General features: G+C 53.5%; 1 protein-coding gene across 1 annotated transcript in view; it reads left to right on the top strand.

Annotated features, from left to right (window-relative positions):
• The window catches only part of PRKG2 (protein kinase cGMP-dependent 2), a 36,509-nt gene extending 29,039 nt beyond the window's left edge, over positions 1-7,470 (top strand). The window contains exons 15-19 of the mRNA XM_009896748.2: positions 1,190-1,353; positions 1,972-2,094; positions 2,841-2,903; positions 5,964-6,030; positions 7,344-7,470. Coding sequence (XP_009895050.2) covers positions 1,190-1,353; positions 1,972-2,094; positions 2,841-2,903; positions 5,964-6,030; positions 7,344-7,439 — 513 coding nt within the window. The 3' untranslated portion in view covers positions 7,440-7,470. The remainder of the gene's footprint in view (positions 1-1,189; positions 1,354-1,971; positions 2,095-2,840; positions 2,904-5,963; positions 6,031-7,343) is intronic.
• Positions 7,471-15,048: the final 7,578 nt, after the last annotated feature.

The following is a 15,048-nucleotide window of genomic DNA, read 5'->3' as shown; positions in this document are numbered from 1 at the left end:
TCCTCATAGGGTTTGTGCTCCAAACCCCTCCCCAGCTTTGTTGCCCACTTGCCACAGCAAAAATCATTTCTCCCAACAGCCAATCTTAATGTAAAGGCAGGAACCACATTTGTCAGGTGCAAAATCCTCCTTGTTCAGTCTCAAGTAATCACAGGTTTCAGTACCTGAAGGGGGGGGGTCTACATGAAGGGTGAAGGGAGACTGTTTACAAAGGTCTGTAATAATAGGATGAGGGGCAATGGTTTCAAACTAGAGAAGGGCAGATTTAGATTGGATGTTAGGAACAAATTCTGCACCATGAGGGTAGTGGAACACTGGAACAGCTTGCCCAGGGAGGGAGTTGAAGCCTCATCCCTGCAGATAGTCAAGGTGAGGCTCAACAAGGCTCTGAGCAACCTGATCAAGTTGAGGATGCACCTGCTTGCTGCAGAGGGGTTTGGACTGGATGATTCCTAGAGGTCCCTTCCAACCCAGACCATTCTGTGGTGGGTTCTGCAGTATCTCTGTAGCGAGACCACAGTGAAGAGCTCCTGCCATACTTAACTGTGACCACACATGGCATGAAGAACACACCCTCCAAAGAGCTTGACATATCCACTCTGAAGACAGTGAGCAGCCCCCCTTCTCCTATGGGCTGAAAAATCTCATGTCCTCAGGGAAGCCAGGTGGGGGTTGGGCTCTTCTCCCAGGCAAGCAGTGGCAGAACACAGTCTCAAGCTGCACCAGGGGAAGTTTAGGCTTGAGATGAGGAGGAAGTTCTTCCCAGAAAGAGGGATTGGCCACTGGAATGAGCTGCCCAGGGAGGTGGTGTAGTCCCCATCCCTGGAGGTGTTCAAGAGGGGCTTGGATGTGGCACTTGGAGCCGTGGTTTAGTTGTCAGGAGGTGTTGGGTCATAGGTTGGACTTGATGATCTCTGAGGTCTTTTCCAAGCTGGTTGATTCAGTGGTTCTGTGAAGTCATAGCTTGTTCTATCCACAAGGGGAATGATTCAAGCAATGACTGGATCTGTTCTACACCATCCAGTAACCCAGTGGAATTACTTCCTCCTCCATGCCAACACGGTGCCGTTGTTCCAGCCGTAGGCTGCGGCTCTGAGATCTTTGCAGGAGATGAGGAAGTAATTAAGACCTTAAGGCTTCCTAGCCCCAAACACCTCTGCATTATGCAGCATATGTTGGTTTTGATCAGGTTGATTTTGGATTTGCAAAGAAGATTGGATCAGGGCAGAAAACCTGGACATTTTGTGGAACCCCTGAGTACGTTGCCCCTGAAGTCATTCTGAGTAAAGGCCATGACTTCAGTGTGGATTTTTGGTCCCTTGGGATTCTGGTGTATGAACTCCTTACTGGCAGGTAAGTGGCTCCTGCTCCCAGTTTGGTTGGGTTTCAGAAATGTTGTCAAGGTGATGTTTTTAATTAGCCTGGGGGATTTCCCTTCACAGAACAAGGTGCAGCACTGATGCTTTCCTTTGCCTCTTCATGCATGTCTTGCCTTCCATCCTTTCAGAAACACCACAGACATACTCTCAGTTCTGCTTCATCCCAAGGAAAGAGCCAGACACCAGCTCTAAGTGGCTGGTGTGGAGCTCCTTTGGTTGATGATGCTGCTTCCTGTGATGAGCAGCTGACAGCAGACTGTTCTGCTCCACTTTAGTGCCGGGGGTGGAGCGGGATGGGACACAGCAGGGTGGGTGAACCATAAGCAGGGCTTGTTCTTTGCTTCTCTGCACACTGTGGCAGCTCCCTGTGAATGCTCAATGGCAGTGCAGCCTAGGAGCTTCTCTGAGCTGGCTTGGAGACAGGTGGTCATGCATTTTCCCTGGTGCCCACAGGCAGCTTCAAACCTTTCCAATGTCCCAGACTGAAAGGCTGAAGGTTGTAAAAGCAGGGAGAGGAGGACCTTCGATGAGAGATGGCCCCATCTGCTCTTGCCAGCCATGCCATTTATCAGTGTTGCTTTCCTCCTTCTAGCCCACCATTCTCTGGGGCTGATCAGATGGTGACATACAATCTGATTCTCAAAGGCATTGAGAAGCTGGACTTCCCTAAAACAATCACCAGGCGGCCCGAGGATTTGATCCGCAGGCTCTGCAGGTAGGAGGAGGGGCGGCCTGGGGCAGAGCCTGGGGTAGGCAGCCTGAGCTATTTCACATCCAGACTCCAGTGATGGATTCCTGGGCAAGTTTGGGTGCAGGCAAACCTCCTGAAGTTCAGTAAGGATAAATGCAGGGTCCTCCATCTGGGGAGGAATAACAGCAGACACCAGGACAGGTTAGGAGCTGCCCTGATGGAAAGCAGCTCCACAGAGAAAGATCTTGGAGTGCTGGTGGGCAGCAAGTTCTGCATGGGACAGCAAAGTGCTGTTGTGGCCAAGAGAGCCTAATGGGATCCTGGGATGCAGCAAGAAAAATGTGGCCAGCAGGGCTGGAGAGGTTCTTCTCCCCCTCTACTCTGCCCTGCTGAGACCACACCTGCAATACTGTGTCCAGTCTTGGGCTCCCCAGTTCAAGAGAGACAGAGACCTGCTGGAGAGAGTCCAAGGGAGAGCCACAAGGATGATTAGGGTCTTGAGCATCTCCCCTGTGAAGAGAGACTGAGAGCCCTGAGGCTGTTTAGTCTGGAGAAGAGAATACTGAGAGGGGATCTGATCAATGTCTATCAGTATCTGGGGAGTGGGGGGCAAGGGGAGGAGGCCAAGCTCTTTTGGGTGGTGTGCAGTGATAAGACAATGGATACAAGCTTGAACATAGAAGGTTTCACCTTTATAGTGAGGGTGACAGAGCCCTGGAGCAAAAAGATATTGTTATTATAACTCTCCTTCATTTTTTTTCCCTCTCCAGGCAAAACCCTACAGAAAGATTAGGCAATTTGAGGAATGGAATTAATGACATCAAGAAGCACAGGTGAGTGGAAGAGGCTGGCAAGAAGAAAATTGTCTTTATAATGAAAGGGGGAAAAAAAGAGGTTACCTTTAATATTTTTGAACCCAGCTCAGTAAAACCACAAAGCTCCAGGCACTTGCAGGCAGGCTGCAGAGGAGAGATCTCTGTGGCTGTGTAATTGCAGCTTCAGAATAGAATAGAATAGAATAGAATAGAATAAACCAGGTTGGAAGAGACCTTCAAGATCACCATGCCCAACCCATCATCCAACACCACCTAATCAACTAACCCATGGCACCAAGCACCCCATCAAGTCTCCTCCTGAATACCTCCCCAGGTGGTGACTCCACCACCTCCCCAGGCAGCCCATTCCAATGGGCAGTCACTCTCTTTCTGTGTAAAACTTCCTCCTAACCTCCAGCCTAAACCTCCCCTGGCGCAGCCTGAGACTGTGTCCTCTTGTTCTGGTGCTGGTTGCCTGGGAGAAGAGACCAACCTCTGCCTGTCTACAACCTCCCTTAAGGTAGTTGTAGAGAGCAATAAGGTCACTCCTGAGTCTCCTTCTCTCCAGGCTAAGCAACCCCAGCTCGCTCAGCCTCTCCTCACAGGCTCCCCAGCCTTGTGCCCCAGACCCCTCCCCAGCTTTGTTGCCCTTCTCTGGACTCCTTCCAGCAAGTCAACCTCCTTCCTAAACTGAGGGGCCCAGAACTGGACACAGGACTCAAGGTGTGGCCTAACCAGTGCAGGGTACAGGGGCACAATGACCTCCCTGCTCCTGCTGGCCACACTGTTCCTGATGCAGGCCAGGATGCCATTGGCCTTTTTTGCTGCCTGGGCACACTGCAGGCTCATGTTCAGCCTACCATCAACCAGCACCCCCAGGTCCCTCTCTGCCTGGCTGCTCTCAGCCACTCTGCCCCCAGCCTGTGGCACTGCCTGGAGTTGCTGTGGCCAATGTGCAGCCCCTGGCACTTGGATGTGTTCAATCTCCTGCCCTTGGCCTCTGCCCATCTGTCCAGCCTGGCAAGGTCCCTCTGCAGAGCCTCTCTACCCTCCAGCAGATCAACTCCTGCCCCCAGCTTGCTTTCATCAGCAAATTTACTGCTGATGGACTCAATGCCCTCATCCAGATCATCAATAAAGATGTTAAAGAGCATGGGGCCCAGCACTGATCCTTGGGGCACACCACTGGTGCCTGGCTGCCAGCTGGATGTGGCACCATTCACCACCACTCTGGGCTCAGCCTCCAGCCAGTTCCTAACCCAATGCAGTGTGCTCCCATCCAAGCCAGGGGCTGACAGCATGGTCTGGAGTTTGCTGTGGGGGATGGTGTCAAAGGCCTTGCTGAAGTCCAGGTAGACCACATCCACAGCCTGCCCCACATCCACCAGGCAGTCACCTGATCATAGAAGATCAGATTGAAGCAGAAATCCCCAGCAGGATTAGCTGGAAACATCCTTGTCCTTTCCTGGGTTTGGTGCAGGTTGCTGATGTAGGAGTTTAATGTGATGGAGTTATTGCTGCCAGTTCAGCCCCTGCCTTTCAGACACCACAGCCCTGAGTGGTAGTTAAGAGCTCCAGAGCAGAGTTAGGCTCTTCTCCTCTTCCTTCTGCTGCAGCCAGTGCTTCAGTCTTCTACTGAATTAAGTCCTCCCTGGATGAACCATTTCCTGCCTTTATTTCCTCTTTATCTGAGTTGTTTCTAATCCCTGCCCTTTGTGCTTGGGGGAAAAAAGTGGTGGTTTGACTTTTCTGCTTGTCTCCCTGTATGGTTTCAGCTGGGGTAGAGTGAATTTTCTTCCCAAGAACAACATTGAGAGCAACACTGACAGCACACCAGTGGTTTAGTTGGTGCTGAGGAGTGCTCATCTAAAGGACTTTCCAGTTTCTCATTTGGTTTGCATCTCAACCCCTGAGTCTGACCTGCTTCTCTCCCCCCCCTCCCCATCCCCACTCTTGTGAGGGGACTTGAGTGAGCAGCTGTGTGGTGCTTAGCTACCAGCTGGGGTTAAAGCAGAGCTCCAAGGGGGCACAGAGGGCTTTGGCTGTGCTTATGCAGGTGTGGGAGGTGTTAATCACAGATACAGGGCAATCAGAGTATCACCAAGGTTGGAAGAGACCTCAAAGACCATCAAGTCCAAGCTGTAACCACAGACCTCATGACTAAACCATGGCACCAAGTGCCACATCCAAGCCCCTCTTGAACACCTCCAGGGATGGGGACTCCACCACCTCCCTGGGCAGCACATTCCAGTGGCAAATGACTCTCTCAGTGCAGAACTTCACCTCGAGCAGTGTGTGGACCTGGTGCTTAGGTGAAGTGACAGGACCAGAAGAAATGGTTTCAGGCTGGCTGCTAAGACATACTTCTTCACAGAGAAGAATTTTCTCAAACATTGGAATGGTCTGCCCAGGGCAGTGCTGGAGTCACCATCCCTGGAGGTCCTTAAGCAGTGTGTGGACCTGCGGCTTAGGGACATGGTTCAGTCGTAGAATCAACAAGGTTGGGAAAGACCTCAGAGATCATCAAGCCCAACCTATCACCCAGCACCTCCTGATTAACTAAACCATGGCTTCAAGTGCCTCATCCAATCCCCCTTTGAACACCTCCAGGGACAGTGACTCCACCACCTCCCTGGGCAGCTCATTCCAGTGGCCACTAACTCTTTCTGGGAAGAACTTTCTCCTCACCTCCAGCCTAAACTTCCCCTGGCGCAGCTTGAGACTGTGTCCTCTTGTTCTGGTGCTGGTTGACCTTTCAGTGCTGGACTGGATGAGCTTTGAAGTCTCTCCCAGCTGGGTGTTGCCTGTGATTCTGTATTAACCTGCCTGTCACTTGGGCGCTTCGAGGCAGACGAGGAGAGATGTGGTGGGCCTGAAGCTCCCCCTGCTAGCACTGCCTCGTATTGCAATGCCGCTGCTCGCGTTTCCTCCTAGCTCTGCTGCCACACGGACAGAAGGTGCCGGGGAAAAGCTTCTTAGAGCTCTTGAACACCTGGTTTGGAGCTGTTGATACTCTATAATGTCTCGTCTCTGTCTCTTGGTCTCTCCCTGCCTTGTCTCTCATTTCTTTTTCACCAGGTGGTTGTGTGGTTTTAACTGGGATGGGCTGAAAGCCAGGAAACTAACGTCGCCTTTGAAAAGAGAGGTATTGGCTTTGGCTTTCAGTGTCCTGAACGCTTTGGTGCTTGGCTGCAGCTGACAACGAGAGGGAAACCTCCCAGAGATGCACCTCAATGGTGGTAGCTCAAGATTTTAGTGAGAATCCAATGAAAGGAGGAGGGGCAGCAAGAGAGGCAAACCTGAAAGTCAGTGAAGTGGTGGAAATGTTCTTCTGACTGTGCCCTCGGCATTAGCTTTTCAGCAGTGCTGGAATAAAAAGGGTCTGGGCAGGAGTGAGTGCTGAAAAACCATCTTTTCCTTGGTAAATGGGCACAGTATGGAGACAGACTGAGGGAGATGGGGCTGCTCAGTCTGGAGAGGAGAAGGCTCCCAGGAGACCTTCTTGTGGCCTTCTAGGGTCTGCAGGGGGCTCCAAGAAAGCTGGGGAGGGACTTTGGAGGGTGTCAGGGAGGGATAGGACTGGGGGGAATGGAGGGAAACTAGAAGTGAGGTGGACAGTGGGATGTTAGGAAGAAGCTGTTCCCCAGGAGGGTGGTGAGACACTGGCACAGGTTGCACAGGAAGGTGCCTCATCCCTGGAGGTTTTTCAGGCCAGGCTGGATGTGGCTGTGAGCAACCTGCTCTGGTGTGAGGTGTCCCTGCCCATGGCAGGGGTGTTGGAACTGGCTGAGCCTTGGGGTCCCTTCCAACCCTAACAATTGATTCTATGATTGCCTGGCTAACCTCTGCTTCTGTGGTTATTAAGATGCACCACTCACATCACTGTGCAGAATACAACTTCCAGCCTTCTGTTACTCTTGACTTACTGCACCTCCTTGAATAAGCTTCCTGTTTTCAATGGCCAGTTTCTCTTTGCCCTAAAATGAAAGAGGGGGGGGGGAAAGGACAGAAAAAGAAGGATTGAAGGGAAAGAATTTGAAACTCACTTGGAACTCAGTTTGGAACCAAAAGTAAATCTGAGATCTGCTTTGAGTATTTAGCCCAAGAGTGGAGATTTGACATAAAGACATCTGCCTCTAAATTGCTTGCACCATGGCCCAGTTTTCTTAGTGGCTTTGTTGGGCTTTGGGTCACAGTTAGCATCTGGCAGTGTTTGGGGGGTGGTTTTGTGGAAGGGAGGATCATGCTGTGCTTCTGGTACACTTGGAATTACTGGAGGGAGAGCTTTTAAAGAACAAGGAGTTGCACCCATGGAGCAGGTCCTCCATATCACACTTAGCCTTTCATGCTTAGCCTTTCATTCCTCCACTGGCAGCAACCCAATCAATGCATAATCAATGGAGGGTGTTTCCCAAAGTCACCTTCTGAAACAGCTGTTTGTGTTTTTCATGCCCTTAGCTGTCTGGACCAACTGATTACAGCTACTTTGACAGCTATCCACCTGAAGAGGGAACTCCTCCAGATGAACTTTCAGGCTGGGACAAGGATTTCTGAGCGCTGTTTACTTTTTTCCCCCCTCCCAGGACATTTATAGAGGCTCACAGGCATCAGTTCTAAACCTGCTGTCTTGTTCATTGCTTTAAAATATCAGCTTGCTCAAGGTTTGTGACAAACACAACGGTGCCCTGAAGGACAGAAGACACTACAGCAACCAGAGCTGGTTGGGATACTGCCCCAAATCTGTGTCCACCTCCTGGCAACAAGGGCATGCATTCAGTCAGCAGATGGAACCTGAAGGATGTTCGTACTCAGTGTCTCTATGAACCTTTGCAGACACTCTGGAGCAGAGGAATTGTTTTGCCATTGAATGGAATAGAATTAACCAGGTTGGAAGAGACCTTCAAGATCATCAAGTCCAACCTATCACCCAGCACCACCTGATCAACTCAACCATGGCACCAAGCACCCCATCAAGTCTCCTCCTAAACACCTCCAGTGATGGTGACTCCACCACCTCCCTGGGCAGCACATTCCAATCTCTCTCTCTGTGAAGAATCTCTTCCTAACATCCAGTATGAACCTCCCCTGGTGCAGCTTGAGACTGTGTCCTCTTGTTGTGGTGCTGCTTGCCTGATAGAAGATACCAGCCCCCACCTGGCTACAACCTCCTGACTCAAGGTGTGGCCTAACCAATGCTGTGTACAGGGCAGAATGACCTCCCTGCTCCTGCTGGCCACACTCTTCCTGATGCAGGCCAGGATGCCATTGGCCTTCTTGGCCGCCTGGGCACACTGCAGGCTCATGTTCAGCCTACTGTCAACCAGTACCCCCAGGTCTCTCTGTGTCCAGTTCTGGGCTCCTCAGGTTAGGAAAGATGTTGAGATGCTGGAAGGTGTCCAGAGAAGGGCAACAAAGCTGGGGAGGGGTTTGGAGCACAGCCCTGTGAGGAGAGGCTGAGGGAGCTGGGGTTGCTTAGCCTGCAGAAGAGGAGGCTCAGGGGAGACCTTCTTGCTCTCTCCAACTCCCTGAAGGGAGGCTGTAGCCAGGTGGGGGTTGGTCTCTTCTCCCAGTCACCCAGCACCAGAACAAGAGGACACAGTCTCAAGCTGTGCCAGGGGAGGTTTAGGCTGGATGTTAGAAAGAAATTCTTCACGGAGAGAGTGATTGCACATTGGAATGTGCTGCCCAGGGAGGTGGTGGAGTCCCCATCACTGGAGGTGTTTAGGAGACTTAATGGGGTGCTTGGTGCCATGGTTTAGTTGATTAGGTGGTGTTGGATGATAGGTTGGACTCAATGATCTTGAAGGTCTCTTCCAACCTGGTCTGGTCTATTCTTATTCCTATTCCTATTCCTATTCCTATTCCTATTCCTATTCCTATTCCTATTCCTATTCCTATTCCTATTCCTATTCTGTTCTGCTCTGCTCTGTTCTGCTCTGCTCTACTCCTACTCTACTCTACTCCTACTCTACTCTAACCCAGTGAAGCTGCCACAGCATGCTGCCTTTCCCATGCTGCTTGGAAAAACCTCCCAGGTGACTTGAGCTGCATGCTGAGGGTTCAGCTGCCCAAGCCTGCTGCCTGGGCTTTCTAGCTGCTGCTCCTGAACTGTCCCAGGAGGAGAGGGAGGGGCTGCCCCAGAGGCAGGTCCAGGCTTTGTTCCCTGCTCACAATTGCTCTGTACTGCTGGGTGGCCAGCACTTGGACAGCAAATCAATTGAGTCCCATTCAGTCCCAACCAAGGCAGTAGAATGTTTTCCACTGAATTTCGTGAAGGTTGGACTGAGCCCCTGGGGGGAGACCCTGCGTGGCTTTTAGGTGGCTTTGTTTCCCTGCCTGCTTGTAACCTAGTGTGAAACTTGGCAGGCAGCAAAGCCTGTGCAAAATGGTGATGAGCAAACCAGTCAGAATCAGAGAATCATGGAATTGTCAGGGTTGGAAGGCACCTCAAGGACCATCCTGTTCCAACCCCTCTGCCACGGGCAGGGACACCTCACACTACAGCAGGTTGCTCACAGCCACCTCCAGCCTGGCTGCAAACACCTCCAGGGATGAGGGTGGAGCAGAGGCTGTGAGTGGGGGGCCACAGATGCTTCAGACACTGGCAACCAACTCTCTTGAGCAGTACCAAAGACCAGGTTTGCTTTTCAGGATGTAGAGAAGCACTGGACATTGTGTATGTAGGTATGTTTGTGTCTGTCTGTCCTTCCCTCAGCAGCATTCTTACCACAGTGCAACTAATGTTGTGCCAGGGTTGATGGAAAGCTTTTGGATGCATTTTTTGTTGTATTTCCAGATGGTTTCATATATATAAATGTGTATATATGGGGTTTTTAAGTGAGGAAATAGCTGTATCCCAGGCTTAGTGTGGCCAACATGAAGTCTGTGCAGCAGCAGGATGTGTATCCCTCACAGAGGCTGCTGCTTCATTTCAGGGTGTGCAAATAAAGTAAGCTAAGAGAGCAATGGGCAGGGCATTCAGGTTTTCACAGTCACATTGCACACTACAGGTTCATAGCCCTGCATTAGCCTTCCCTACCTGGTTCAGAAGAGACTGAGGCACACAAGCCTACCCTGGAGAGGCAGCCACTGATGGAACAGAACAGAATAGAACAGAGCAGAACAGAATAGAACAGAGCAGAACAGAATGGAATAGAGTAGAATAGAGTAGAGTAGAATAGAGTAGAGTAGAATAGAGTAGAGTAGAATAGAGTAGAGTAGAATAGAGTAGAGTAGAGTAGAATAGAGTAGAGTAGAATAGAGTAGAGTAGAATAGAGTAGAGTAGAGTAGAATAGAGTAGAATAGAGTAGGATAGAATAGAGTAGGATAGAATAGAATAGAATTAACTAGGTTGGAAGAGACCTTTGAGATCATCGAGTCCAACCTATCATCCAACACCATCTGATCAACTAAACCATGCAACCAAGACCCCATTAAGTCTCCTTCTAAACACCTCCAATGATGGTGACTCCACCACCTCCCTGGGCAGCACATCCCAATGGCCAATCTCTCTTTCTATGAAGAACAACTTCCTAACATCCAGGCTAAACCTCCCCTGGTGCAGCCTGAGACTGTGTCCTCTTGTTCTGGTGCTGGTTGCCTGATAGAAGAGACCAACCCCCACCTGGCTACAACCTCCCTTCAGGTAGTTGTAGAGAGCAATAAGGTCTTCCCTGAGCCTCCTCTTCTGCAGGCTAAGCAACCCCAGCTCCCTCAGCCTCTCCTCACAGAGCTGTGCTCCAGACCCCTCCCCAGCTTTGTTGCCCTTCTCTGGACACCTTCCAGCATCTCAACATCTTTCCTAACCTGAGGAGCCCAGAACTGGACACAGGACTCAAGGTGTGGCCTAAGCAGTGCTGAGCACAGGGGCAGAATGACCTCCCTGCTTGTAATCCCTAGGGCTGAATGCAGAAGATGATGTCACCAACTGTTTTGTATTCATGGAGAGCTCCCACTTAGGTTTGCTGCATTTCATTTCTGGCATCTGTGCAGCTGACAGAGCTGAAGTTTTCCAGGAGCAGAAGGAGAAGCAGCAGCACAGGCTGAACATCTCTTCAGCTAACCCAGACTGTCTTTAGCAGGCAGATGCACTTCTGCTGCTGTAAAGCAAGAGGGTAAATAAAGCCATCTGGGCTGGAGGGGTTTCACAGTGCAGGAGGTGAGAGGAGAATGCAGTGGACACTTATGGTAATGACCACATGCTGCCCATTGCTGCATTTTCTGCTTTGTCAGTGAAAAGCAGGTTTGGAGAGCCCAGGTTTTGGGCAAGCTGTGGATGTGTCACTAACTGTCTTGAGTTCTGTCCTCGGTGTTCTTAACCTGCCTCTCGCCTTTCTGTGTTGTCAGATGTGCTTTGTTGTGTGAATAAATGCAGCTGTGCTTTTCTCCCTGTATTCTGCCACAAGTGAAGAAGCCTCAGGAGGCAGGAGGGATGCCAGCTCCTCCTGAGCTGAGGACAGAGATGAGGAGTGCTTAGCCTGGGCTGGGTAGGTGGTGACTTAGCAACAGCTGAGCTGAGTTTTAGGAAGAGCATAAGCAATGCCTGCACAGTGTGCAGTTACAGAATTGTCAGGGTTGGAAGGGACCTCAAGGCTCAGCCAGTTCCAACCCCCCTGCCATGGGCAGGGACACCTCACACTACAGCACATTGCTCAGAGCCACATCCAGCCTGGTCTTCAACACCTCCAGGGATGAGGCTTCTACCATCTCCCTGGGTAACCTGTGCCAGTCTCTCACCACCCTCCTGGGGAACAACCTTCTTCCTCACAGCCAATCTCAATCTACCCATTTCTAGTTTTGTTCCATCCCCCCCAGTCCTATCACTGCCTGACACCCTCAAAAGTCCCTCCCCAGCTTTCTTGGAGCCCCCCTCAGATACTGGAAGGCCACCAGAAGGTCTCCTGGGAGCCTTCTCTCCAGCCTGCACAACCCCAACTCTCTCAGGCTGTGCTCAGAGCAGCTCCAGCCCTCTGCTCACCCTCGTGGCCCTTCTCTGGACACCTTCCAGCACCTCCAGATCCTTCCAGTTCTTACACTACACTCTGGGAAACACTTAAGAGTTCTTACCTGTAGAGCAGATCTGAACAGAGCAGTAAAGGGTAAGGGAGTGTCTTTAGCTTTGCTGTGGCACACTTCTAGTTCCTGTGTTTCTCTGAGCTGAATTACTACCTTGGAAGGATTGGATGAGGATGGAGAAAAGAGCATGGGCTGAGAGGAAGCCTCTCTTCCACATGTATATACAGACAGGAAGAAGTGGTAAATCATTTTCTAGTCCATTCACCATGCTTCAGCTGGAGGTAACGAACCAAACCACTCTCCAGAGTTCACCTTTTACTGACCACTGAAGCTAGGAGTTTTCTTTCAGCCTCCTCCTTGTCACCTTCCACAGCCTCAGCTTTCCTGTAGTACTGGTTTATGGCATTCCATGGCGTTTGTTCCTTGCTTCTTGAGCATGTGCACTTCCTCTGACCCTTTAAACAAACAATGGAACTGGATGGCCACACGTTGAAGAAGAATACAGAATTAACCGGGTTGGAAAAGACCTCAGGGATCATCAAGTCCAACCTATCACCCAGCACCATCTAATCAACTGAACCATGGCACTGAGTGCCTCATCCAGGCTCTTTGTAAACACTTCCAGTGGTGGTGACTCAGCTCCTTGCTCCAGCCTGTCCAGATCCCCTCTGCAGAGCCCTCCAGCTGACCAGCACTCCCTCCCAGCTGAGTGTCATCTGAAAACGGACTGAGGGTGCCCTTGATACCCTCATCCACATCTCTGATAGAGATACTAAAGAGAACTGGACCTGGGGAACGCCACTTGTCAAGTGGATTTAACTCCATTCCGCACCACGCTGAGCCCAGAGCGGTGAGGGATTAGTGCTGCCACCCTGTGGTTATTTGTCAGCACTGCAGTCCCCGCGGGACGTGTGCCGCCCTCTCATTGCTCAGCGCTGCCACCCTGTGGTTATTTGTCTGCACTGCAGTGCCCTCGGGACGTGTGCCGTCCTCTCATTGCTCAGCGCTGCCACCCTGTGGTTATTTGTCTGCACTGCAGTGCCCTCGGGACGTGTGCCGTCCTCTCATTGCTCAGCGCTGCCACCCTGTGGTTCTTTGTCAGCACTGCAGTACCCTAGGGACGTGTGCCGTCCTCTCATTGCTCAGCGCTGCCACCCTGTGGTTCTTTGTCAGCACTGCAGTGCCCTCGGGACGTGTGCCGTCCTCTCATTGCTCAGCGCTGCCACCCTGTGGTTCTTTGTCAACACTACAGTGCCCTCGGGACGTGTGCCGCCCTCTCATTGCTCAGCGCTGCCACCCTGTGGTTCTTTGTCAGCACTGCAGTGCCCTCGGGACGTGTGCCGCCCTCTAATTGCTCAGCGCTGCCACCCTGTGGTTCTTTGTCAGCACTGCAGTGCCCTAGGGACGTGTGCTGTCCCCCTCATTGCTCAGCGCTGCCACCCTGTGGTTGTTTGTCAGCACTGCAGTGCCCTAGGGACGTGTGCCGTCCTCTCATTGCTCAGCGCTGCCACCCTGTGGTTGTTTGTCAGCACTGCAGTGCCCTAGGGACGTGTGCCGTCCTCTCATTGCTCAGCGCTGCCACCCTGTGGTTGTTTGTCAGCACTGCAGTGCCCTCGGGACGTGTGCCGTCCTCTCATTGCTCAGCGCTGCCACCCTGTGGTTCTTTGTCAGCACTGCAGTGCCCTCGGGACGTGTGCCGTCCTCTCATTGCTCAGCGCTGCCACCCTGTGGTTGTTTGTCAGCACTGCAGTGCCCTAGGGACGTGTGCCGTCCTCTCATTGCTCAGCGCTGCCACCCTGTGGTTCTTTGTCAGCACTGCAGTGCCCTCGGGACGTGTGCCGTCCTCTCATTGCTCAGCGCTGCCACCCTGTGGTTGTTTGTCAGCACTGCAGTGCCCTCGGGACGTGTGCCGTCCTCTCATTGCTCAGCGCTGCCACCCTGTGGTTGTTTGTCAGCACTGCAGTGCCCTAGGGACGTGTGCCGTCCTCTCATTGCTCAGCGCTGCCACCCTGTGTTTCTTTGTCAGCACTGCAGTGCTCTGGAGACGCGCGCCGACCCCTCACTGCTCGTCCAGCCAGGTTTTCAAGTCAAGAGAATGCTACAACCTCCAGAACCGTTTCATCACATATAACTGGAACATAAACACAACCTACATTTTCAGTTGTCTCCCCGCGGGCGGGCGGCCGAACACCCCTACCCCGAGAGGCCGAGCCCAGCCACCCGGAGCGGTCGAGCCCCGCCCCGAGGGGCCGAGCTCCACCCCCCAGCCCCCAGGGGCGGCTGAGCTCCGCCCCGAGGGGCCGAGCTCCACCCCCCAGCCCCCAGGAGCGGCTGAGCCCCGCCCCGAGGGGCCGAGCTCCACCCTCCAGCCCCCAGGGGCAGCTGAGCCCCGCCCCGAGGGGCCGAGCTCCACCCCCCAGCCCCCAGGGGCGGCTGAGCCCCGCCCCGAGTGGCCGAGCTCCACCCCCCAGCCCCCAGGAGCGGCTGAGCCCCGCCCCGAGTGGCCGAGCTCCACCCCCCAGCCCCCAGGAGCGGCTGAGCCCCGCCCCGAGTGGCCGAGCTCCACCCCCCAGCCCCCAGGGGCGGCTGAGCCCCGCCCCGAGGGGCCGAGCACCCCCAGAGCGGCCGAGTCCCCATGGAGCGGCCGAGCCCCCCCGCGCCCGGAGCGGCGGAGCTCCGAGCGGCCGAGCCCCGCCCCAGAGCGCCCCAGCCCCGCCCCCGGAGCGGCCGAGCCCCTTCCCGCCGCCGCGCGCGTGCGCCGTGACCCCCGCGCGTCAGCAGCATGGCCGCGGCCTGGGCCGTGCGCGGCGCTTCCCTGCGGGTCCCGTTTCGTACCGAGCAGGTGATGGCTCCGGGCTTGCCCGGCGCTCTGGCCTGGCCTCAAGCGAAGCTCCGCAACCCCTTCCCGCCCTGCGCGGCGGCTCCGGGGCTGTCCTCGCGAGCGGGGCAGCGCCCGGGGGTCGTGCGGCCTTTGGGGGCTCCGCGCCGCTCCTCGCTGGCTCCCTTGCCCCAGGGCCGCCCCACGCCTCGGGCAGGCGGCTTCGCAGGGGCCTCGCTGCTTGTGCATGCTTCCCAGTGGCTTGCTGGCGCTCACCTGAGGCCTGGCCGACGTTTGCTTCGTGTGTTGGGTTTTTGTTTGTTTGTTTT

This window comes from Dryobates pubescens, chromosome 24 (genome assembly GCF_014839835.1).
Source record: "Dryobates pubescens isolate bDryPub1 chromosome 24, bDryPub1.pri, whole genome shotgun sequence".
NCBI lineage: Eukaryota > Metazoa > Chordata > Aves > Piciformes > Picidae > Dryobates > Dryobates pubescens.
Note: the sequence above shows the minus strand (reverse complement) of the source record. Positions and strands in the feature narration are given on the sequence as shown.